General features: G+C 57.9%; 1 protein-coding gene across 7 annotated transcripts; it reads left to right on the top strand.

The window, feature by feature from the left end:
• Position 1: 1 nt before the first annotated feature.
• On the top strand, positions 2-22,146 carry SMTN (smoothelin). Of its 7 annotated transcripts, XM_019754275.3 has the most exons (21): positions 2-190; positions 1,907-2,037; positions 6,576-6,724; positions 7,117-7,210; positions 7,303-7,381; positions 7,465-7,562; positions 8,469-8,789; positions 8,878-8,950; positions 9,552-9,623; positions 9,703-10,221; positions 10,405-10,577; positions 13,668-13,820; positions 13,907-13,982; positions 15,065-15,229; positions 15,330-15,392; positions 15,607-15,676; positions 16,635-16,808; positions 17,014-17,131; positions 17,657-17,808; positions 18,777-18,941; positions 21,840-22,146. In XM_019754275.3, the coding sequence occupies exons 2-20, from the start codon at positions 1,987-1,989 to the stop codon at positions 18,919-18,921; spliced, it is 2,745 nt and encodes a 914-aa protein (XP_019609834.3). In that variant the 5' UTR covers positions 2-190; positions 1,907-1,986; the 3' UTR covers positions 18,922-18,941; positions 21,840-22,146. The 7 variants fall into 7 exon arrangements, with proteins under 7 accessions (XP_019609834.3, XP_019609832.3, XP_074178022.2 ...); XM_019754273.3 differs by lacking the exon at positions 18,777-18,941; XM_019754277.3 differs by lacking the exons at positions 2-190; positions 18,777-18,941 and adding an exon at positions 12,490-12,582 and having other exon boundaries at positions 1,910-2,037.
• Positions 22,147-22,176: the final 30 nt, after the last annotated feature.

Here is a 22,176-nt window from a genome sequence, read left to right as displayed (position 1 = left end):
TGGCGTGACGGTGAGGGGCGAGGTCGGCAGGGCTGCTGGCGCGGCTGGACAGGCGGTGCTTCCAGAATCCCAGAGACGGTTGCTGAGCGGCTCTGGGATCCCAGTCCCCGCGCCTTCCGCCTTACTGTTCCTAGTCCTTCAGTCGAATCCCGAGCGACCTAACCTGAGCCCGCGCGCGACGGACTGAGAGGTGGGTGTGCGAGCCTCCAGGCGGCACCAGGACCCCTGACGGGTCCGGAGGTGGAACCTGGATATTTGGGCAAGGGTTCTGGGGCTCTCAGATCTGGGAGCCTCCACCCATCCACGGGGGCTCTAAAACATGGGATAAGGTTCTGAGATCAGGACGCTCCACAGCCTCCAGGGGTGCTAGTCTGTTGGGGCAGACACCTGGGGGAACTTCCCACATTCCTCTGAGACCTCCCACAATCTCGGGGAACCCAAGACTCTATGACAAGGAGCCGTAGGGCAGCAGCAGGAATACCTGGGGGAAAAGAGACTTCCTACAGTCCCGTGGAGGTTCTAGATTATGGAGTAGGGACCCCTGGCCCTAAGAAGACGTGGGGGAACTCAGACTGTCCACAGAACGAACCTAAGTCTGGTGATCACTGAGTGACACTCTTGAGGGTGGTTACCCCAAAGTAGGTAGATAAGAACCCCAACAAAGGGAGGTTGGGAGGTTGACATCTGTTCGAGGCTACAGGGATGGGAAAAGCAAGCAGCAACTTGAACAAGCAGAGTCCAATGAACCCCAACTGTGGATTAGGACTCCCCCAGACCCATTCACTGGATTGGGTGACTCAACAAGTGACTGTTCTGGAGAGGGGGAAGGGATGAGTGAGGGATGAATCAACAAAAAGGGGGCAATCCTGGGGCCATTTCAATCACCATACATTAACTTAGCACCTATGGTATGTCAGGCTGTGGGCCCTCAAATTACAGAAAGACATTAGGTCTGCAGGAGGAAGGAAGCAGCCACGCTAGGAAGCTGAGCCAGGACTTAGGGGGCCATTTTGATGGGTATTGATGGCACAAGAGGGACTGTCCTGAGCCTCTAGAAGCATTTTGGAAGGGGGCTTCAGAAGCTAGAGGTGGCCAAAATTTTTATTAAATCCATCCCTGCCCTCTGGGTCTTTGGATTCCTCCTCCCCCCTGTGAAAAATCCCTGGTCCTCTCCAATCCTCAATTTGTCTAAGTCCACAGGTTGGACGGTTCAGCTTCTGACAGCCCTTCCAGCTGGGGAATTGATTTCTAAGTATGTGAATTGGCAAAAGGAGCTGGGTGCCTGGACACCTTGCTTCATGGGGTCAGGGCAGTTGACATCAGGGGGAGGGCAGAAAGGAAGGAGAGGGGTGTATACAGAGGCCTGTCCTCAAGTATTGAAAGATGGGGTTACCTCCAAGACTTCTGTCACCTGGGGGAATGGCAGTGGCAGTGGCAGCGGGGACTTGGATTTGGGCTCAGCCTACAGCCAAAGGCTGAGCTTTCAGGGTAGGTTAGGCTGGGCAGGCCCTAGTGACTGGTGGGTGGGGCAAGAAACTATGGAGTCTGGTGTGCACCCCCTGGCGGTGAGCACAGCTTGAGTAGGCCTTGCTGGAGCCCAGCTTCTCAATCCAGGCCCCCTACTCTCCCAGTTTGATGCTGACACAGAGTGAGGGCCCAGCTTAGGCCACACAGCAAACTGCCAGTTGAGTTGGCTAGGCTAGAACCAGGATTCTTGGTTTGTTGAGTTTTGTAGCACACTACCCTAGGGTTGAGGGCAACTCCCAGCCAGGAGCCACATCACAGGTAGCAAGGATGAGACAGCAACGAATGATCATGGGTTAGAGGGGGAAACTGAGGCACAGAGCTCAAGTGCCAGTAGTTTCTAGAGACCCCAGCAGACCTGACTCATATCTGTTCCCTGCAGAATTCCCTGAGCTGGTGTTAGCTGCCACAGACACTGGGAATCTCACCAGGAGGGGACGGACAGAGCGAGGGGCCAGCAAGATGGCGGATGAGTCCTTAGCTGGGCTGGATGAGGGAGCCTTGCGGAAGCTGGTAAGTAGCCCCATCATCCCCACTGTGAGGATTGGCGAGGCAGGGCCTTCCAGGTGACCTCTCAGCTGACAAAAGGAAGTGATGGGGGAGGGGACAGGAGGAGAGCTCAGGGGAACAGGGTTAGGCCTGTTCCAGATGGCTGACACAGAGGCCCCAGTGGCACATGCCTGTCCGTGCCAGGTGCTGAGGGCTGGTCCCTCCCAGCCCCCCACTGCCACCACCTGATTAAACAGTAACTGCTAAGGACTCACCCATGTGCAGCCACAGGTGGGGAGGCTGCATGTGTTTCTCGCAGTGCCCACCCCTACGGGGTGGCCCAATGATAACAGTAGTAGCAATGATTAATAATACCAGGGAACAGCAGGGGGAAGGCTGGGTGCTGGGCACACCATCTCACAGAATGGTCACAGCCACTTCCAACAGCCAGGAGGACACTGTGCCTCAGATAGGTAAAATCAACAGACTAAGAAGAGGGTGTGCCAGGATCCAAACCAATCCCAAAGGGAGACATGGGGAACCAAGATTCCTGAGTAAGTCAAGGCCGGAAGAGCCCTCATGAGCTCTGTGACTTCTAGTCTGTCATTTTTCCACTCTGAGCCCCTCAGTTTCTTTACTGTAAAATGGGAGGGGGGAATGTGTGTGAACCTAATATCTAGGTCCTAGAGTTGGCATGGGGATGGACTGAGGCATGGGCCCAGATCTTGAGGAGGAAGGATGGGCCCACTCTATCCTCGTTAGCCAGCTTCTTCTTGAGTGCCCTAACACCTGCCCTCCTTCCCCATTCTCAAAGAGGCTGCGGAACAACACACAGGACAGGCATGTGCCCACCGGCAAGGGCAGGGAGCAGCTGAACTAGATGAAGAACCAGCCCCTGACCCTTGTCCAGGGGGAGGGGGAGATTAAAAATTTACCCTCCCTAGGAGAAGGCAAGTGACCCAACCCCCTCACCATTCCTCTGGAAGCAGGTGCTGGAGCCAGCCCAGCAGAGCCACTGCCATGACCTACCAAGGCACTAGGGCTATGTGTCCTCAGACCAGCACCTTAGACTCTCTGGGTGTCTGCCTCCACCACATGTGCAGCCTGGAAGGGATGGGTTGGGTTTCCAAAGGTCAGCACGACCTCCGCTCAGGAAGTCGGAATCATAATGGAAGTAGTAGAGGCAGAGCGGTCCAGAGAGAAAGTCAGATCTCCACGCATCCCCATCTTTAGGAATTCCCTTTGAGGCTCAGGCTTCTCCGGTAGCCACCCCTAACCGCATGCGGGATTTGGGCACTGGAAACGGGTTTCAGAGGAGCCCGAGCCGTGGTTGTAGTTGGCCTACCCGCCGTCCCCCTCCCTGGGAAAGGACTGACGAGACCCCGCCCCTCATCCCGGGATATGTGGCTGCCCGAGGTCTTTCCCACCATGGTCCGGTTCCTCCACCGCCGGCGCCCGCCATTGCTTCGCCCCGGCGCTGCAGAGGGTCCCGCCCCGCGCGCCGGCCCGGCCTCGGCGGCGGCCTCGTGGCAGGAACGGGGGCGTCCCGAGTCGGGCTCCTCCCCGCATGGCCGGACCTTATAAGGGAAAGCTGGCCAGCGCCCCAGCGTCCGGCCGATTCGGGGAGCTGGGGAGCCGCTTCCGGCCTCGGCTGCTGCACATTCCTGAGGACCGGGCGGGGGCTGCGTGGGATGGGGCACTTGGGGACATGCAGGCCGCCTCGGTCCCGGGTTCGAGTTCAGACTCCAACACTGACTAGCTAGGTGATCTAGGGGAGCTGCTTCAGTTCTGTGAACCTCTGTTTCCTCTCTGTAGCCAGGGCTATTAAAGCAGGAGTTACCCGGGGACTCCCCCTCTGACTCCCATCTGGGCGCCTAGTGCCGGGTTGCGTGGACGAGACGTGGGTGGGGCCTTGGGAAGGTTGGCGGTTCCGAAGCCTGCGGGCCTTCAGCGCCCCCTGGCGAGTCTTCGCTCCACTGCCAGACAGTCCCCCATGCGTAGCTGGAGGAGCTGGGACTGAGCGAAAGCCTGGAAAGTCTCCTCTGTTGCATTGGTGGGGAGACTGAGGCCCAGAAAGACGCCAGTGCCTGTCAGACGCCCCCAGCAACCATGGCAAAAGTAACCGAAGTCCCGGACCCCCAGGAGGCGGAAGTGCCCGCTTTCCTCTGGGGAGAATTTCACTTGTCAGTTTCGGAAACTGCCCCAGCCCTTTCCCCTTCCCCCTGGTGGACAATGGAGCTTTGTACTTCCTTCCCTCCCTCCCACAGTCTCCTCCACACATAATGGTGAGGCCTGAGAGGGTGGGGAACACAGCACACACAGCAGGGACACTGTGGGTGGATCTTTGCCTCCAGGCCCAAAGGAAGGGTCATGTTGGAGGGTGACCAGTGGAATGAGGTTGTCCATCCCCCAGCGCTGCCCCCTCCACTTGGGGGGGAATCAGACAGAGGGTCCCATTTTCCACATTGGGACACTGAGGCTCCCAGGGGTTGTAGAGGTGGCCAAGTTCCCACATCAGGCTTTTTTTTCAGGGACAAGAACCTCATCTCTGGAGCCCAGGGTATTGGGAAGGGTGACCCAGAAGGCAAAGGGCTAGTCATTACATCTCTGAGCCTCTTTACCTGTGCTTAGGGAGGGCTGGACCAGCTGTCCCCGCAGGCCCTCATTCTCCAAGTGTATCACAGAGGACTCTGGGCCTGAGGCAAGGCCAAGACTGGGAGGTGGGAAGATGAGCCTCATTCTTCCTCCCTCTGCTTTAATACGTCCCCCCGTTAGGCCTTATATAGGTATCTCTAGTCCAGGCTAGAGAAGGCCCCCAACACAGTACCAAGGTGTTTGAGGTACCCTCCCCAGCAACAGCTATCCTCAGACTGGGGCAGACCCTGGAGTCAAAGAGACCTGGGTTCAAATCCTGGCTCAGGTTATTTCACCATGAGTAAATCACTTCTCTTCCCTGAGCCTCAGTTTTCTCCTCTGTCAAATGGGAGTAATAAAGTGCCAGAGTTTCTGTGAGGTTAGGACAAGTGGGGGACTAAGCACGGGATCTGGCATACCACTTCTCAATTAATGTTACTGATGCCTTGGTACTCATTTGCCCTCACTTCTCTCTCCCTCCTCCTGAGTGGCTGGAACCAAACAGGGGGTTTATGCTTACTGTAGCCACAGCTATGCAGCTGGAGGGAAGGGGGATGACACCCAGGTCACTGCCTCTATCTCTACTCACTGCCCTGAGGTGGGGGGCCATTGTCCCATCTGCCAAATGAGAAAACCAAGACACAGAGACATGCTGTGACATTAAAGACATGCTCCTGATCACCCAGGACTAGTCTGTGGCTAGAGCCGGCTGGGGGTTCTGGACTGACCCACCCATATATAGCTCTACAGGAATGTGGAGCCTGAAGGGACCTGAAGCGACTCTGTCCCCCAGAACTCTCCCTGCTCTCTTCAGACTGGGACAAGTGAGCTCATGGCGGAGTTGGGCCAGCTCACACTCCCTCCTGAAACCTGTCCCCCATCCCCCACCAGACTCCTGCATGGAGCAGGAAGGCATGATGTGGAGGAGACTAAAAAGGAAGGGGGTAGAGGGTTCCTGGGCCTTACCACTAAATGCCTTAGGGGCTAGGGACAGAGGAAATCACCTTGCCTATACTTGCTCCCATCTGGCTCAGACACACTGGAGGCTTATCTCTACCATTATCTTTCTGGGGTTCCTAGGATAGTCCTCTCTCCCATGAACCACAGAGGTGGAGATGTGGGAGAGACATCAGGATTGGCTGACGGCCCAGAGAAGATGTCCTTTCCTGGACCTGGTTAGACCAGCCACCCCCAATTTCTCAGAAACTGAGGGGCTAAGAAGTCTGTGGGAGCACCTGTCCCCCATGGACACCCTGGGTGAACCCTAGTGTAGCTGCCTTATCAATCTGGGGGATTGGTTGGCTCTTCCACTCTGGGCCCTGGCCCCTTTGCCCCTTTGATGGTGGCTAAGGCTGGGCCAATGCAGGAGCCCCCAGCTAGGAGGGGAGCTAAGACTCCTGAGCACCTGCCCCTGCCTGCCTCAGATTCCCCACCTGTCCGATGTGGGTGAGGCTGCCATCCCCAGCAGGGCTGTGGTGCTTTGGAACTAGACCATTGAAGTCTCCCTTGCTCACAGGGTGGACTCCAGCCGCCCAAATCACCCTTCCATCCCCAAGGACACTTAGCGACCCATAGGATGGCCTTCCTCTTCTTCCGCCTCCCATGATTCCTTGGCTCTCAGGGGTTTGATGAAGGGCCCAGAGAAGCAGGATTCAAATCGAAGGAATACCTGGCTTAGTACCTGACACACGTGGGCGGTTGGTGCTCACTCTGTGAACCACAGTGGGCTGTCCACAAGCCGTGGCTGCATGAGCTGGGTCTTCCCGAGACACTGGGTGGGTGCACAGGCAGGCACGTGATGAGCTTGGGGCAGGGAGAGTGGAGACAGACCACTCATTGTGCCACAGGCCAGGCCGTGGGCAGCTGGTGCCCGCCCTCCACCCCTGGCAGCCAAAATGACCTGTCCCTCCACCCTGCCTGCCCCATAGTTGGAGGTTACAGCGGATCTGGCAGAGCGGCGGCGCATCCGCTCCGCCATCCGGGAGTTGCAGCGGCAGGAGCTGGAGCGAGAGGAGGAGGCCCTGGCATCCAAGCGCTTCCGTGCTGAGCGGCAGGACAACAAGGAGAACTGGCTGCAGTGAGTGTGTGGGGGACGGGGTTGGACATGCAGGTGGGGGGGATAAGTACCAGGGCTCAGCTCGTGCTGTTCAGGCAGGCACAAGCACTGGTGTGTCTGCAGCCTGTCTGGTGTGCAAATGGCAGTACAGGCACACTTTTGGGATACACAGGGATGTGTGTGGGCATGGACCAGATTGCCATTGCTGGTGTTCTGGCCACGCCCGTGCAGACAGCATGTCTGAGTGTGTGGTATTAGTGTTCACGTCCACGAGCATGCATGTGCCAGCATGTAACCAGAGGGTGTGCACAGCTACATGCCTCTCTGCCAAGGTTCTGGGTACCCTGTCCTGGCCCTCGCTCTCAGCCCACATGGCCATGGCAGTGGGGGTTATAGGCATGATGTCCCTGCAGCTCTCAGCAACGGGAGGCCGAGCAGCAGGCTGCTCTGGCGCGGCTGGCGGGGCGGCTGGAGTCCATGAGTGATGTGGAGGAGCTGACCTCGCTGGTGAGGCCCAGGCCAGGGCAGGGGGTGGGGGCAGGGCAGGTGAAGACCTGGACTCCACAGCCCAGTACCCGTGGCCTGCCTCTCACCCACAGCTGCGAGGTGCTGGTGAGTATGAGGAACGTAAGCTGATCCGGGCTGCCATCCGCCGAGTACGGGCCCAGGAGATTGAGGGTACGTGCCCTGCCCCAGCCCCACCCCTGCCAATGCTGCCCATAGCACCTCCCAGCCACTCACCTGACACTTTTCCCTTCCAGCTGCCACCTTAGCTGGAAGGTTGTGCAGTGGGCGTCCCAACAGTGGCTCAAGAGAGGACAGCAAGGGGCATGCAGCACACAGGCTGGAACGATGTGAGGTAAGCAGTGTGGGAAAGGGTGGAGGGTGGCCCAATATCCTCTGCCCATGGATGCCAGCTGCTCAGAGCACCTGTGTCTTTGCTAAATTGGTGCTTGACTGAGAGGGGCCTGCTAGTGTTTGGGGGACTCAAGGGCTCTATCTCAGGCCTCTGCTCACTCTCCCAGGCAACCTCTGACCACATGTCCCCCACTTCCAAGTTGTCTATACCCAGGCTTTCCCCTTAAAACTAGTCTGTCTACACTGTGTCCAGGTTCCTATCCATCTCCCATTACCACCCTTGTTGACCTCCCTGCTGGCCTCCCCACATCCACGCCTACTTTCCACCTCCACACCAGTCATCCAGCTTCTACTCAGCAGACGGGCATCTCCCTAAAATGCAAATCTGGCTAAAACCCATCCTGCAGCTGCCCCTCCCCCTCCAGAGAGCCCACATCCTTACCTTGGCTTACAGGGCCTGCGTGGCGGGCTCCAACTGACTCGTGGAGCAGTGTTCACAGAGTGGACTCTGTTCTCCAGGAAATGTGGGTGAGAGGTCAGGCCATGCAGGTCCCCTAAGTGGCCAGCAGAGGCCGCTGGGTCCCTAGCAGGACAACCACCCTCATCCGATTAACCAGGCTGAGGCCAGGGGTCAGGGGTCTCCACTTTATGGATTTATTAAGTCTAGGAGTCCGCAGCAAGTCTCCAGTTGTCCCCAACCCCTGTCATTAGGATATGGTCCACTCTGAAGTGCCCTTGACTAGGCAGTACCAAGAAGTGAGGTCGGAGACTGCCAGTAGCGTACCAGTGCCCACGCTCAGCAGGTGTGCCTACAGGAAGCCATGCCCAGCCCCTCTGCTTTGCATGCCCTGCCCTGAGCATCTGCCAGCCTGGGGAGCCTTGGCCACAATCCATGGGTCCCCCACAGGTGCCGGAGCCAGAGGAACAGGAGCAGCAGGCACAAGTCCCAGAGCCAACCCCAAACCTTGAGGTCACCAGCCGGGATGTGACCACAGTGACACTCCTGTTGCAGGCCCCACCTAGGGGCACATCCAGCTTACCTGCCTCACCTGACAGTTCACCCACATCTGCCTCTCCTGAACCTCCACTGGAGCCTGCCAAGACCCAGTGCCCTGCTGCCAAGGCTCTGGGCAGCCCTAAGCCACCCACCAGCCCAGCCAGGGCTGCCAGCCCTGAGCCCCAGGAGCCTCCAGCACCCCCCAGCACTGAGGAGCAGGAGGTCAACAAGGTAAGTCTGGACGATGGCGAGATATACCAGGCAGGTGAGCTCCTTAGTGTGGGAGTCAGCCCCTGCCCATGCTGTGTCTCCCCTGCAGCTCCTGTCTGGCCCCACAGAGCCCCCTGCTGCCCAAGACGCCACCAAAGGTCCCTCCAACACAAAGAGAGCAGGTGAGGGTCCCAGCAAGGATAGCTACAGGCATCTGCCTTCCTCTACCCCAGCCTCCCTTTCCCTGCCTAGAAAATGGGCTCTTGTGCCTGGACAGCTCCAGCCTCCTCAGGTCCAGGCAGTCTCTGACACTCCTCCTACTGCCCCTGAGGTGTCCCCGCCCCCCACCCCCACCCATGGCCAGAGGCCTCCCCGCAGCCTTGAAAGGCAACGGGCCTCAGGCACATTCTTTTCCCCAATAAGGGAGTGCGCCCATCTCCCAGTTGGAGCTGTGGGCAGTGCTGGCCAGGGGAGTGTCCCCCATCCCCATCAGTAGGGAGGATCTGGGCACCCTTCCTCCAGCCCAAGCCTAGCTACAGCCCCCAGGAGTGTCCAAGTCATCCTGGGGTCAGGGCAGGAGGGGTAGGAGGAGCCTGTAAGGAAGATGCAACTGAGTGGGGAGGCCAGAAGCTGTGGGATGGGCTGAGGAGGCTGAGGAGATTGGGGTGCAAGAAGGTTTGGGAGGCTGAGGATGGGTGGAGGATAGGACTATGAGAAGTGGACCCCCATCCATTCTCCTTTCTCTTCCACTACATGGCTGCTACCACCTCCCCATACTGCCAGACCTAGCTGGACCCCGTCCCTGCCAACGTTCCCTGTCCATGCTCAGCCCCCGCCAGCCAGCCCAGAACCAAGGTACTGCCTGTTCCCACTACCCCTGGCTCTGGCGGTCCCTTTCCTACCCAGTCACTGACAGCCCTCCTGTCCTTTCTAGAGCCCACCCCCCTTGCCAGTGGACCTTCCCCGTTCCAGCGGGCTGGCTCTGTACTGGACCGCGTGCGCAAGTTCACATCTGATTCTCCTATGGCTGCTGGGCTCCAGGACAGCCCAACCCGAGCGGTCCTAGGTCCCTTGACCCCTGCAAGGCTCCTGGGCCCCTCCCATGTCAGCACCACCCCTGCCTCTTCCTCCAGCCACTCCTCACGGGGCTCCTATGACACCTCCTCCCGGTTCAGCAAGGAACAACACGGAACAGCCCGGCCCCTGGCCCAACTTCAGAGCTGTCCCCGGGAGGAGGGCCCCAGGGGGCGGGGCTTGGCTGCCAGGCCCCTTGAAAACGGAGCAGGGGGGGCCGCAGCCCGCTCAGAGGAGCCCAGTGCCCTGCTGCCCGTGGCTGTCAGCGCTGCCGAGCCAGGGGCCAATATGAAGACCACATTCACCATTGAGATCAAGGATGGCCGTGGCCAGGCCTCCACAGGCCGGGTGCTGCTGCCCACAGGCAACCAAAGGGCAGGTAGGCCTCCCTGCTGCTGGAGATGAGTGCCTGTAGCCGCCCAGCTCTGCACATAGGACAGGTGTTGTGGCCAGGGCTCCGTGTATCTCCAAAGGGTGTGCTGGGAGCAAGGGGCGTCATCCTCTTTGGTTGGCACCGTCCTCGCCCCACCTGATCTTGACAGTAGCCTCTCTTCCCTTCCAGAACTGATGCTGGGGCTGCGGGCACCCCCCACCCTTCTCAGCACCAGCAGTGGGGGCAAGAGCACCATCACCCATATCAGCGGCTCTGGGACACCGGCCCGGCTGGGCAGTGTCACTCACATCACCAGCTTCAGCCATGCCTCCTCTGGTGGCCGAGGAGGCTGCAGCATTAAGGTGAGCCCCTCCTCACCCCACCAACCTCACCATCCACCTCATATGGACTGCTTCAGGGTATTGAGCTGGCAGGGTTCCTCTACTCTATTCCTCCCCCACTGCACACACGGGGAAACAGGCCCAGAGAGAAGGTGGCTGCCCACCGTCCACAGCCGGTTGGTGGCAGAGCTAAGGCCAGACCCTAGCCTATCAGCCACTAGACATGTCAGAAATTGTACTCTGTATTGGCCTAAGCTTTCCATATGCTGATCTCTGATCTTTCCTCCAAAATTAGTTGGTTTTTTCCTAATGAACAGATGGGAAAACTGAGGCTCAGGATGGTAAGGGCTGGCCCCCCTCTTCCTGTGGCAGCCCCAGTGCCCCTGCTTCTACTCCACAATGGACCTCAGCTCCAAGGTGCAGAGCTGATCGTCTGCTCATCCAAGATCAGCCTGGCCCATTAGAAGATTGGAGATTAGTGATTAGCATCTGTGTCTTGGAGGGTGGGGCGTGCTGGGCAGAAGGACTGATGGGGGACAGACAGGCAGGGGGGCGCCAGTCAGGTGAGGCAGCAGCATAGCAGGTGCCACGGGAACTGAATACACCGCACCCTTCCATTATTCATTCCCGAGCTCTGGATCAGCTGGCTGGGAGCTCAGCTGGGGATGGGATCCCCAGGGGGCTGCCAGGCTGCCCAGGTAATGCCTTCTGTGCACACCAGGGACTGAATGGGACTTTGGCTGAGGTGAGATGGCTAGAGCCAGCTTTGGGCCTTCTCAGGGGTGATAGGGAGAGGGTGGGGGCAAGAAAGCAGCCTTCCCCCCACAGAGCTGGACCTAACTACTCTCTGCAAAGGGAGCAGGAGTGGTGGCTGAGGCCCTTGGGGGTGGGTGGGAAGTGTCACAGGAGTCCTGGGTCTGACACCACCAACTCGCCTGAGTTTACCCATCTAGAACCAAGAGGAAGCAGATAATGTGCCTATAATTGTACTTGCTCAAAGTCTGGTTGGAACCTTAGACAGGCCAGAGGACATTTATCTCGGGGACAAGACACTTGTTACAGCAGGTTGCTTAACGTCCCACCTCCCTGTGCCTCCATTTCCCCCATGTGTTCAAGGTTTTCTAAAATAGCATGGCATGAGGGCAAAGGCGTGCAGGCTCTGGAGTCTGGCAGAATGGATCCTCACAGCTAATGCACATGGTGATTCAGGCAGGCCCATTCCTTGTTCCCTGCCTCAGTTTCCCCACCTAAGAGGCATGGGGCCCTGGCCTCGGTAATCCTTCCAAACCTTTGCAGCCCTGCTGTGCTTCGGGTCTGTGATCTCTGCAGGGCCAGGGCCAGGCCTGGCAGTCTGCCTGCTTGGGCAGGCCGCCCCTCCCCCATGGTCCCCTCCACAGGGAGCCCAGAATAGGTTTCTATTTGGGCTGCAGCCCCAGCTGGCGGGTAGCGGGCTGGGAAGCCAGCAGGGGCGGGGCAGGCCCACTGCCCTTGCCTTCGCCCTCAGGCCAGCTGCAAAGACTCTGACATTACCAGCCAGAGGCAGCAATCCCTACTACTGTCCCCATCGTCACCCGACCATAGAGCCCCTGCCAGCACCATGCCGGGGGTACCAGGGCTTGGGTCTGAGCTGGCCGCAGCCCTTGAGGAGCGACTGGGCCAGGCATTGGAAGAGCTACGGGCTGTGGCTGAGGCAGGCCGGGCGGCAGTGACACAGGCAGCCGAGGCAGCTGCCTCGACCGTGGAGCCAGTGGCCCAAGCAACTGAAGAGCTGCGGGCGGAGACAGCAGCACTGAGCCGACGGCTGGATGCACTGGGCAGGCAGGTGGAGGTTCTGAGCTTGCGGCTGGGGGTCCCACTTGTGCCTGACCTTGAGCCTGAGTTGGAGCCCAGTGAGCTGCTCCTGGCTGCCGCCGACCCCGAGGCCCTCTTCCAGGCGGCCGAGGATGCCGGGACCCCCGTAGCCCACCCGCCTGCCTTCAGCACCCGCCGCCGGTCCTCTGCCGGCCTTGCCCGCAGCAGCAGTCTTGTAAGTCCCTATGGTCTGGGGGGAAAGGGTGGTTCTGAGCCAGGCTCTGCCTCTGCTGTGACCTTTGGTGTGCCACCATCTCTCTGAGCCTCAGTTTACCTATCTGTACAAGGGACTGGGGCACTAATGCTCCAAGACTGAAGCCAGAGGGTGCCAGGCTCCTGCCCCTGAGACATGTGTGGCGGCTGCCCTAGCAGCCCCTGGCCAAGGCCCAGTCCCCAGCCCCACCCCCACCCCCTACCCCAGCCAGGCTGAGCCTCCCTGAAGCAGCTGCCACCTCGGCTCTCCTTACCCTTACAGCAGACAGAGAGGCCCTGCCAGGAGGAGAGGGGCTGTGAAAGTTGGGCTGGGGGTTTGTCTGCAAAGGGCTGGGAGATACCCTAGCGGGGCTAGGTTGGGGCTGGAGGCCCCGTAGAGGGTAGTTCCCAGTGGAGTGTGGGACGTAGGAGTGAGCTTCAGAGAGGACTTGGCTCTGGGCAGCCCCAGTCAGACACCTGGTCAGGAGCCTGTGGGCCCTTGTCCAGCCTCCTCTGTGTGTGAGGGGTGGTGAGTGGAAGGGGGGGGGGGGCATGTGCTGCCTAGGCACTCGCCTAAGAGGACCCAGGCCTTGGGAACTGGAAAGACAGAGCACAGTCTGCCAGGGAGGGGGCTGGGAATAAAGCAGTAGAAAGAATTCAGATTCAGGAGTTAGGCTACCTTCAGCTCAGACCCAGGACTGCATCACACTTATAGGAGGACTGTGGGCAAGTCATTCAGCTGCCCTGAGTCTCAGTTTTGCCTTCTGTTAAATAGGGACAGTAAAATCCCCAGTGCTTATACAGGGCTTACTACTAAATGGCAGTCACCGTTATTGCGACTATTAATCATATAAACACAATCCTGGGTAGTGGGGAACCCTACAACAGGGCTCCCAGTGCCTCTTACCTGAGCCTGACACGAACATGGCCATCCTTGGGCAGGCAGTCTGGCTGGCTAGTAATTTCCAAGGCTGTGCAGCTCCAGGGCCTGGTGCCCTGTTCACTGGGGGCATGGTTGGTTTCATCTAGACTCCTACTTAAAGTCCATGCCCTCTTCCCACCCCACAGATGGAACCAGAACCAGCAGAGTCCCCCTCTGCAGCAGTGGAAGTGGCCAATGGCACTGAGCAGACCCGGGTGGACAAAGCACCAGAGAGGCAGAGTCCACTGAGCACCGAGGAGCTGATGGCCATCGAGGATGAGAGCATCCTGGACAAGATGGTATAGCTGAATCTGGTGGGCTAGGAGTTGGCAGGGGCAGGGACCAACAGGCATCAGGTGGGCAATGACAGGGACTCTATCTGCAGCTGGATCGGTCTACGGACTTCGAGGAGCGGAAGCTCATTCGGACTGCACTACGTGAGCTCCGACAAAGGAAGAGAGGTAGAGAGCCAGTTGCCCCACCCTAGATCCAGCTGCTCCCCTCACTCTGGGGTCCATTCGTAGACACACCAGCTTAGTAACTGCCCTACCCAGCTTCTCTAGACCCAGCTGTTCCCTTGCTTCCTTCCCCCTGGTTCCAACTGCTCCCTTCCCTAGCTGCTTCTCTCGCCTGGCAACCCCAGTGATTGTCTCCAACCAGCTTGTCTTCTCCTTCTTAGACCCGGTTGCTCTCTCTCTCTCCCAGCTACTCCCATTTGGATCCAGTTGCTTTTTCAAGCCCTTCAAACACTGCTTTCCTGAATCTAGATACTCCTTTTCCCAGCTACTTCTCTCTCCTTGAGGTCCATTGATGACCACCTTAGTTTCTGCCCCCATCCAGCTTCCCCTTCCCTGGGCACAGCTACTTCCTCCATGAACCCAGCTATTTTTTCCCTCAGATTCTAGATTCTTTGCTTCTCTAGATATATTCTCAATTATTCCCTCTCTGAATCTAGCTGCTTCCTCCAGAGCCCACTGATGGCCACCCAGCCTCTATCTCCACCCACTTACTTCTTCTTTAGGCCCCGTTGCCCCTTTTGCCGTCTTCTCTCCCAACTATTCTTTCCCTGGATCATATTGCTTCTCAGGTACCTCCAGTTTCTTCCTCCCCAGATCTAGATATTTCTCCCTCTAGGGGCTCTTCTTTCCCCCTAAAACCTATTTGAAGGCCCCTCTCAACTATTGCCCTCACCCAGCTTCTTCCCTGGACTCTGGTACTTCCTCCCTCTATCTACATACTCCCTCCAGACTCAGCTACTCATTCCCATAGAAAATCCTTTTTTGGATCCAAATACTCCCGCTTTGAGTTTAGCTGTTTCATATTCCCTTGTTTCTTTTTGAGTCCATCACACACCCCCACTCCCTGCCGGGTTATGGTTATCCCCTCACCCCCAGCTACTCCTAGAGAGCCCTTTTACCCTATGTTTTCAGTATTTCTAACAAGTTGCCCTCCACCCCATCTTTTGTGCCCTGTGTGCCCGTGATATGTGCTGTGTGGGTGATGGGTGGCCCTTCCGGGCATGCATGGGGCATCCCCCGCCCAGACCAGCGGGAAAAGGAACGGGAACGGCGGCTGCAAGAGGCACGGGCCCGGCCAGGGGAGGGCCGTGGCAACATGGCCACCGAGACCACCACACGGCATAGCCAGCGGGCAGCCGACGGCTCAGCTGTCAGCACTGTCACCAAGACTGAGCGGCTCGTCCATTCCAGTAAGGGGCCAAGCAGGGCTCAGGGCTCAGGGAAGGGACATGTGCACCCTACTGGCTCCTATGCCTCTCACACCCTTCCTCCCATCCTCTGCCCCTCCAGATGATGGCACAAGGACGGCCCGCACCACTACAGTGGAATCGAGTTTCGTGAGGCGCTCGGAGAGTAAGGCTGCCTGGTGTCGCCCTGTGCCTACCTGCCTGCCCGCCTCCTCAGGCTCTTCCTCGAACTCTCTCTCCGTACTTTCATCTGTCTGTTTCTCTGTCCAGTTGTCACTTTTCTCTGCCTGTGGCTACGACTCTACCTCCCCATAGCGCCCATCTCATCTCCCGATGTCCAGCCCAGGCTCTCACCCTGCTCCTCTGCCCCTTTCTTGTAGATGGTAGTGGCAGCACCATGGTGCAGACTAAGACCTTCTCCTCATCATCATCATCAAAGAAGATGGGCAGGTGAGTACAGCCCACCCTCAGACCACAGAGGAGTCAGTGCCACAGAGGAACTCACTGCACACCCATTCTACAGAGGGATATAGACGGAGGCTGGGAGATGAGAGACATACAGCCAGGGAGGGGCAGAGTAAGAGTCAGACCTCTCCTGCTGGCCATGTGATCTCACCTAACCCTCAACAGCACCACAGGGGAGGCCGGAACTTTTGCTCAGGGTTTCACAGCTCCAAGTGGCAACAATATTGAACCCTTACAGAGGTCTATGTGTCACACTGAACTGCCTGGTGGCACTGCTACTTCCCCATGTCTGCAGACCTAGCCCACATCACCTAGCACCTTTAAACCTAGCACCTTTATACCTTAGACCCCTGAGAAAGGGTACATCCCTCTATATTACACAGATGTCAGGCTGGTAGAAAGCAGGGACAGGATCACAATTCAGGGTAGGAACCAGAAGGATCCAGGGACTGTGAAGTCAGAGACCTGTGTTCAAGTTCCTGCATTGCTCCCCATTCCCTCTGAACTCTGAGGACAGGGGCTTCAGTTTCCTCATATTCAGTGTATTTGATAAGGGTCCCTCCCTCCTGTGACGTTTTTGTTTTCTTTTTTTTTTTCTTGTGAAGTTTTAAATGGCACACAGGAAAGGCTCAATAGACATGAGCTATTATTACTATTATTATGCTGCTCATCATTATTAGTTGATAGCACCCAAATTCTGAATGCACCTGTAACTTGACAATACAATGAGCCTTCTCAGAAAACTCCCTAGAGGTCAAGTGTTTTCGTTTGAGCCTCAGTGCACTCCTTTATAAAATGGGTGTGGTGAGGAAGCCTCTCTTGAAGGCCGGAGATGCCAGAGGAGATAGTGAAAGAGTCGGGTGTGGACCGCGACAAGACCCCTCTCTTGGTGAGTGGGGCCTGAGGCCCAGGAGCGGCCTAACTGCCGTTCCCCATCCCCCAGTATCTTCGACCGCGAGGACGAAGCCAGCCCGCGGGCAGGCAGCCTGGCGGCGCTGGAGAAACGCCAGGCGGAAAAGAAGAAAGAGCTGATGAAGGCGCAAAGCCTGCCCAAGACCTCGGCCTCCCAGGCGCGCAAGGCCATGATTGAAAAGCTGGAAAAGGAGGGCGCGGCTGGGTGAGCTGCCTGGGGCGGGGCCTAATAATCGCAAGGGGCGGGGTATGGGCAGCGACGGGCGGGGTCAGAAACGGGAAGTGCAGCTGGAGCTGTGGTGGGAGGGCCCTGAAGGTCCAGGAAAGCACTGCTGAGGCCCACTGGATGGACCTACCAAAGTGGCGCCCCCTATAGTGTTGTGACCCGGTACCCAATAACACCCTCGCAGCAGCCCTGGCGGACCCCGCACAGCAGTGCAGCGCTCTACCAGCTTCGGGGTTCCCAATGCCAACAGCATCAAGCAAATGTTGCTGGACTGGTGCCGTGCCAAGACACGTGGCTACGAGGTAAGCTCTATGAAGCCAGGCGGCTCAGCACCTCCCTCTTGGCAGAACTCTTTCTCACTACCCTGTACCCTTCACAGCCACCATGCCTTGCAGGGAAGATGGGAAGCCCTCTAATGGGATGATGAAACAGGCTTAAAGAGGACATTTAACATGCCCTGGATTCCAGAATACATGATTAAGTGTCCGGGACTAATGAGGGTCCCTTGAATGGGGGGCATGGTTCAGGGACAGACCCCACCCAAGGAGTTCCTCCTTCATTGCTCTTAGGGACACTGGGTAAATTTCTATAAGTGAGCTGGGTGGTGCTGGGCCTCTTGGTTGCTCTGTCCCTGTAAGTAGCAGACATGGGAGTTGACAGACTAAGTTGGAGGATGCTCATGTTCTTATTGCTCACCCGCTGTGCAGCCTTGGGCAAGCTATAGGGCCTCTCTGAGCCCAGTTGCCCTAGGTCTGGAATACCAGAATGCTGGGGGAAGAGGGGATAAAAAGCATGAGGAAGCTGACCAGTCTTCCCACCATCCATAGCACGTGGACATCCAGAACTTCTCCTCAAGTTGGAGTGATGGGATGGCCTTCTGTGCCCTGGTGCACAACTTCTTCCCCGAAGCCTTTGACTATGGGCAGCTCAGCCCACAGAACCGGCGCCAGAACTTTGAAGTGGCCTTCTCATCTGCCGAGTAAGTGTGGGCTCCAGCCCTGCTGGTGTCGGCTGGGCATCTGGGGCTGGGCATCTGGGCCAGGCCCAGCTGCCCCAAGGCCCCCTGGAGCTGGTCAGCTGCACTGTCAGACAGTGGCTGAGACCCCCTTCCCCAGAAAGCCCCTGTCCTCCTACATCCTGCCCACCCGATGCTGAGTGTGCCAGGTACCCGCCGGATCGAAGGAGCCACAGGCCCGCCTACCAGCCCGGGCTAAGGCCCACCAGGTGGCCCTGTCCATATTCCCTCCATCCTCCCTCTGCCCCCTTCTCCCTCCCTCTCTCTCCCTTTCTCTGTCCTGCTCTCCTCCCACTATCACCAGAGCTTCCTGCTCCCACGGGATCCCGGCTGGAGATTCCAAAAGGAGGCTCCTGGCCCGGGCACCGTGCCCGCCCAGCCTATATAGGTGTTGCCAGAGGCTTATATAGGACATCAGCAAGCCCTCCACTTTGGAATCGTTGCCCCGTCTGCTCACCTCACCCTCAGCACCCTCTTCCATCTGTCTTCCTTCTCTGCCTTTCTCTTTCTGGTTCCTCCCAGATTTTTTCCTCTTCTTCCTCCCTCCACCTCCTCTCACGCCTCCCTCACCTCCCCCTCCTTGGGGCACAGCCCTCCTCTCCAACCTGGGTGCCAACGCCATCGCCCCCCCTCCCCACCCCCCATTCCCGCTTGCCCCAAGAGTTCTCTGCACCTGTGACTGGTCTGGCCCCCCACCCTGTCTGCATCGCACACCATTAGTGATGGGTAGTGAGCGGCACGTCCACAATGGGGAGGGGGCATGCGGGGGGCTGGCAGACTGCAGCACTAAGAGTGTAACTGAACTCATGTCTCTGTGTGTGTGTATGTGTGTGTCTCTCTGTTCTCCTCCCCTCTCTCTTCTCTGCCTCTTCCCCCTTTTCCCTGCCTGGGCCCCGCCTCCCTGCCCCTTCCCGGCCCCCTCCCCTCCCCAGGACCCATGCGGACTGCCCGCAGCTCCTGGACACAGAGGACATGGTGCGGCTTCGAGAGCCTGACTGGAAGTGCGTGTACACGTACATCCAGGAGTTCTACCGCTGTCTGGTCCAGAAGGGGCTGGTAAAAACCAAAAAGTCCTAACCCCTGCTCGGGGCCCCACGGTGAGAAACGCCTCCTCGCCTGCCTGCCTGCCCTGTACACTGGAATCTGCTCAGCGGGGCACAGGGAGAGGCCTGCAGGGTGGGTGGGGGAAGCAGGGGGACCCTGAGAAGAGCCAGGAGCCAGACATGGTCCTGTTCTCTGGTAGTTCAGGGCCTAGCAGGTAAGGCCATTCTAAATGATGACCAAGGACTGAGATGGAGGAAGCCCAGGAGGGACTCTGGGGGAGGCGCCTGACCCAGCCTGTAGGTCTAGGACAGCTGATCTGAAAAAAGTGCAAACTAAGCTGAGATCTGAATGACAAGGTTCAGGATAAAGGAGCGAGAGGTAGTTCCAGGCAGAGGGATGAGCCTATGGCCAGGACTAGAGGCAAGAGACGGAGAGCATGGCACCTGCAGGAAGGGAAGTAAGTTTAGTCTGGGTGTGAGGAGGAGATGGGGGCCACAGTCAAGAGTTTAAACATCCTCCTGAGGAAAAGAGTCATAAAATGTGCCCAAACAGAGGAGGGATGTATGTGGTCTGGTTAGCATTCTAGAACAATCCTTGGATGAGGAATGGGGAGTGGGGGTGGACTAAATAGCTGGAGAAGCTTAAGAAGAAGGACAGGCTTCCTCATGGATCCAGTTCGGGGGGGTGGGGGGCAGAAGGATCAAGGAAGCCTCCCAGGCCTCAAATTTGGGCACCGAGGAGTTGGTGGTGCCATACTCCGTGCTGGGGAGTTTAGGAGCTGGGCCAGTTTAACAGGAAGATGTTTCTGATTGGGATCCTGGATCCCCTAGCCAGGTGTGGCATTTCCTCTCTGGTCACCTCACCTCAGGGCCAAGGTAGAGAATTTAGATCCTGAGCCAACTGCCCGTTCCAGACAAGGAGCTCAGCAGAGAAGAGAGGTGGGCTCAGAGTGTCCCAGGGGGGTTAGGTCAGAGCTAGGCCCGGAAACTAGAACTGTAGATCCCCCATAGTGGCTCTTTTCCTTGCCCTATCACATTTCACCCATGTTGTAAAGAGAAGAAAAGACAGGCCCAGAGGGAGCAAGGGGATTGACTAAAGTAATGTGAGTCAGGGACAGAGCTAGTGGTGCACTCAGATGCCCCTTGGGGCCTGGAGCCATTGTGGGGGGCAGCTTACATGTGCACACATATACGCAGGTGAGGGGAGAATGGGCTTGGTGCTGTCTCCAGGTCATATATGGACTTAGGAGCTGCTGCCCAGCAGGCCAGCCTGAAGGGAGAGGGGCCCTGATCCAGTTGGAAAGTGTGACTCAGCTGTGCTGTTGCTAGAATTGCCTGGTGTTTGGCCTTTCACTGGGGCAGCTGGAGCCCTGAGCTGTGAGTCCCAGTGTAAACAATGGCTTTATAAGGTCTCCAGGGAAGACACCAGGGTTGGAAGGGAGTTCCACACTGGGGGAGGGAGGCTGGGATCCCTGGGGATAGTCACTGCTGGAAGGAGCTGCAGAGAGAGGCAGCCTCTCCACCATAGTACAGCTGGGAAACAAGCCCAGTCTGGGACAGGGACGACTCCAAGGGCACATAGCACAACAGCAACAGAGTCAAGAACCCCTTACTCATCCTAAGTGCTTCCAACGTCTCAAATGAGGCAGAAAAGGACTATACTGTTGCTATAAAGATGGGGAAACTGAGTCACAGGGGAGGGCTTTATCTAGCATCTGCAGCTGGTCAGGGATAGAGTCTGCACTGAAACGGAGGTCTTCCAGGCGTCTTCCCTGAAGGAGTCCATTGAGCTGGGAGTAAGCCCCAGCCTTACCATGATCCCAGGTTTGACCTTGAAGGCCCAAGATGGGAGGTAGACCTGGGGCCCTTGGGTGTCTTGGGAACAGAAGCAATTCCTGTCCTTATGCCTTCCCTGCCAAAGGAAACTCAACAACACTGACTACTTACTATATGCCAGGCATGGCAGATGGGAGGGATCATGCCGAACAGGACTTGCTTTGGGAGAGGAGGGGAAATGGAAGCAGGGAGCAAACTCCAGCTTTAGAGTTCTGGGGCTGAAGTTGCTTGGTAGCTGCATCCCACTTACCCCAGAGTGGAGAGAGGGCTCCAGGCAGGTGCAAAACACTCAAGGCTTGGGGACTGGGCCCCATCAGACCCAGCCCTGCGTGTAATAAGCTGTGGGGCTTGAAACAAATGAGTCCTCTGTGACTTAGTTTCCCTGTCTGTAAAGTGTATCTAGCACTCTGGAGAATGGACAGAAAGGTGGTCCCACCCGAGAGTGATGTAAATGGTCCCATATGCTTCCCCTGCTCTACCCAAGGGGGCTAGTAATAAGGGTTAAAGAACTGCCTCTTCCCCTTATCCACACCCCTCTCTGGTCATCTCACAGTAGAGTTGTCCCCTGAGGCGGGGGTGGGGGGGATCTCTGCAGGATGTACCAGGCCAGGGAGCTGGCAGATAATCGGGGGCCCAGAAGGTCACTGGGGCAGGTCCTGCCTGCAGGGAAAGATTTGCCAGGGATAAGGCCCCTTGGGTGCAATGGCCCAACTGACAGTCTTGTGCCAGCTGCAGTGTACCATTGAGGGTGAGCAGGTGGTGCCTGTCCAGAGATAAGTGGGCGGGGTCTGGAGTCAACCCCCCCCAGGGCTAGGGGTGGAGACCAGTACCCTACCCTGACTGGAATAAGGCACAGATCTGATCTTCCTTCATCTCCACCTCTACCTGCCTGGCGTTGCTCCCTACAAAGGTGCCTCCAGGCTTGGATGGGTGAAGCTTGGGGCTTCCTGCCTTCCTGGAAGGCTCCCCACTACACACACACACATGCACCTCCCTTGAGAGTATGGAATTTATGGAGACCAGCAGGCTTCGGCAGTGAAAAGACCTCCGGGTAGAGAGACACAGCAGCAAAAGGCGGCCGGCGCTGACAGTCACCCCCGTCCCCCCTCCCCGCAGGATGCTGGTGGACTGCGTGCCCCTGGTGGAGGTGGAAGACATGATGATCATGGGCAAGAAGCCCGACCCCAAGTGCGTCTTCACCTATGTGCAGTCGCTCTACAACCACCTGCGGCGCCACGAGCTGCGCCTGCGCGGGAAGAATGTCTAGCCTCCCCGCCCGCATGGCCCGCCCGCGGCAACTGCCCCCACCATCCAGGCACGCTCCCCTCCCTGTGCGCTTGCCCACCGCTGCTGTCTGTCGCGACACCCTCCCTCGCGCGCACACACACACGCAGAGTTTTGATAAATTATTGGTTTTCAACGACCTTGACTCTTCTCTGCCACTCTTCGGGGT

Source organism: Rhinolophus sinicus, chromosome 9 (assembly GCF_057876585.1).
Source record: "Rhinolophus sinicus isolate RSI-liver-muscle chromosome 9, RSI-T2T, whole genome shotgun sequence".
Lineage (NCBI taxonomy): Eukaryota > Metazoa > Chordata > Mammalia > Chiroptera > Rhinolophidae > Rhinolophus > Rhinolophus sinicus.
The sequence above is the reverse complement of the archived record's forward strand: the minus strand, read 5'-3'. Positions and strand labels throughout refer to the sequence as shown.

What these genes read in the sequence shown, in the direction of transcription:
- SMTN (XM_019754277.3), top strand. Translation starts at nt 1,987, where the DNA reads ATGGCGGATGAGTCCTTAGCTGGGCTGGATGAGGGAGCCTTGCGGAAG. An exon ending in AACAAGGAGAACTGGCTGCA is followed by an intron (nt 6,725 to 7,116) that starts GTGAGTGTGTGG and finishes ATGTCCCTGCAG; the next exon opens with CTCTCAGCAACGGGAGGCCG. An exon ending in CTCCAACACAAAGAGAGCAG is followed by an intron (nt 8,951 to 9,551) that starts GTGAGGGTCCCA and finishes CCATACTGCCAG; the next exon opens with ACCTAGCTGGACCCCGTCCC.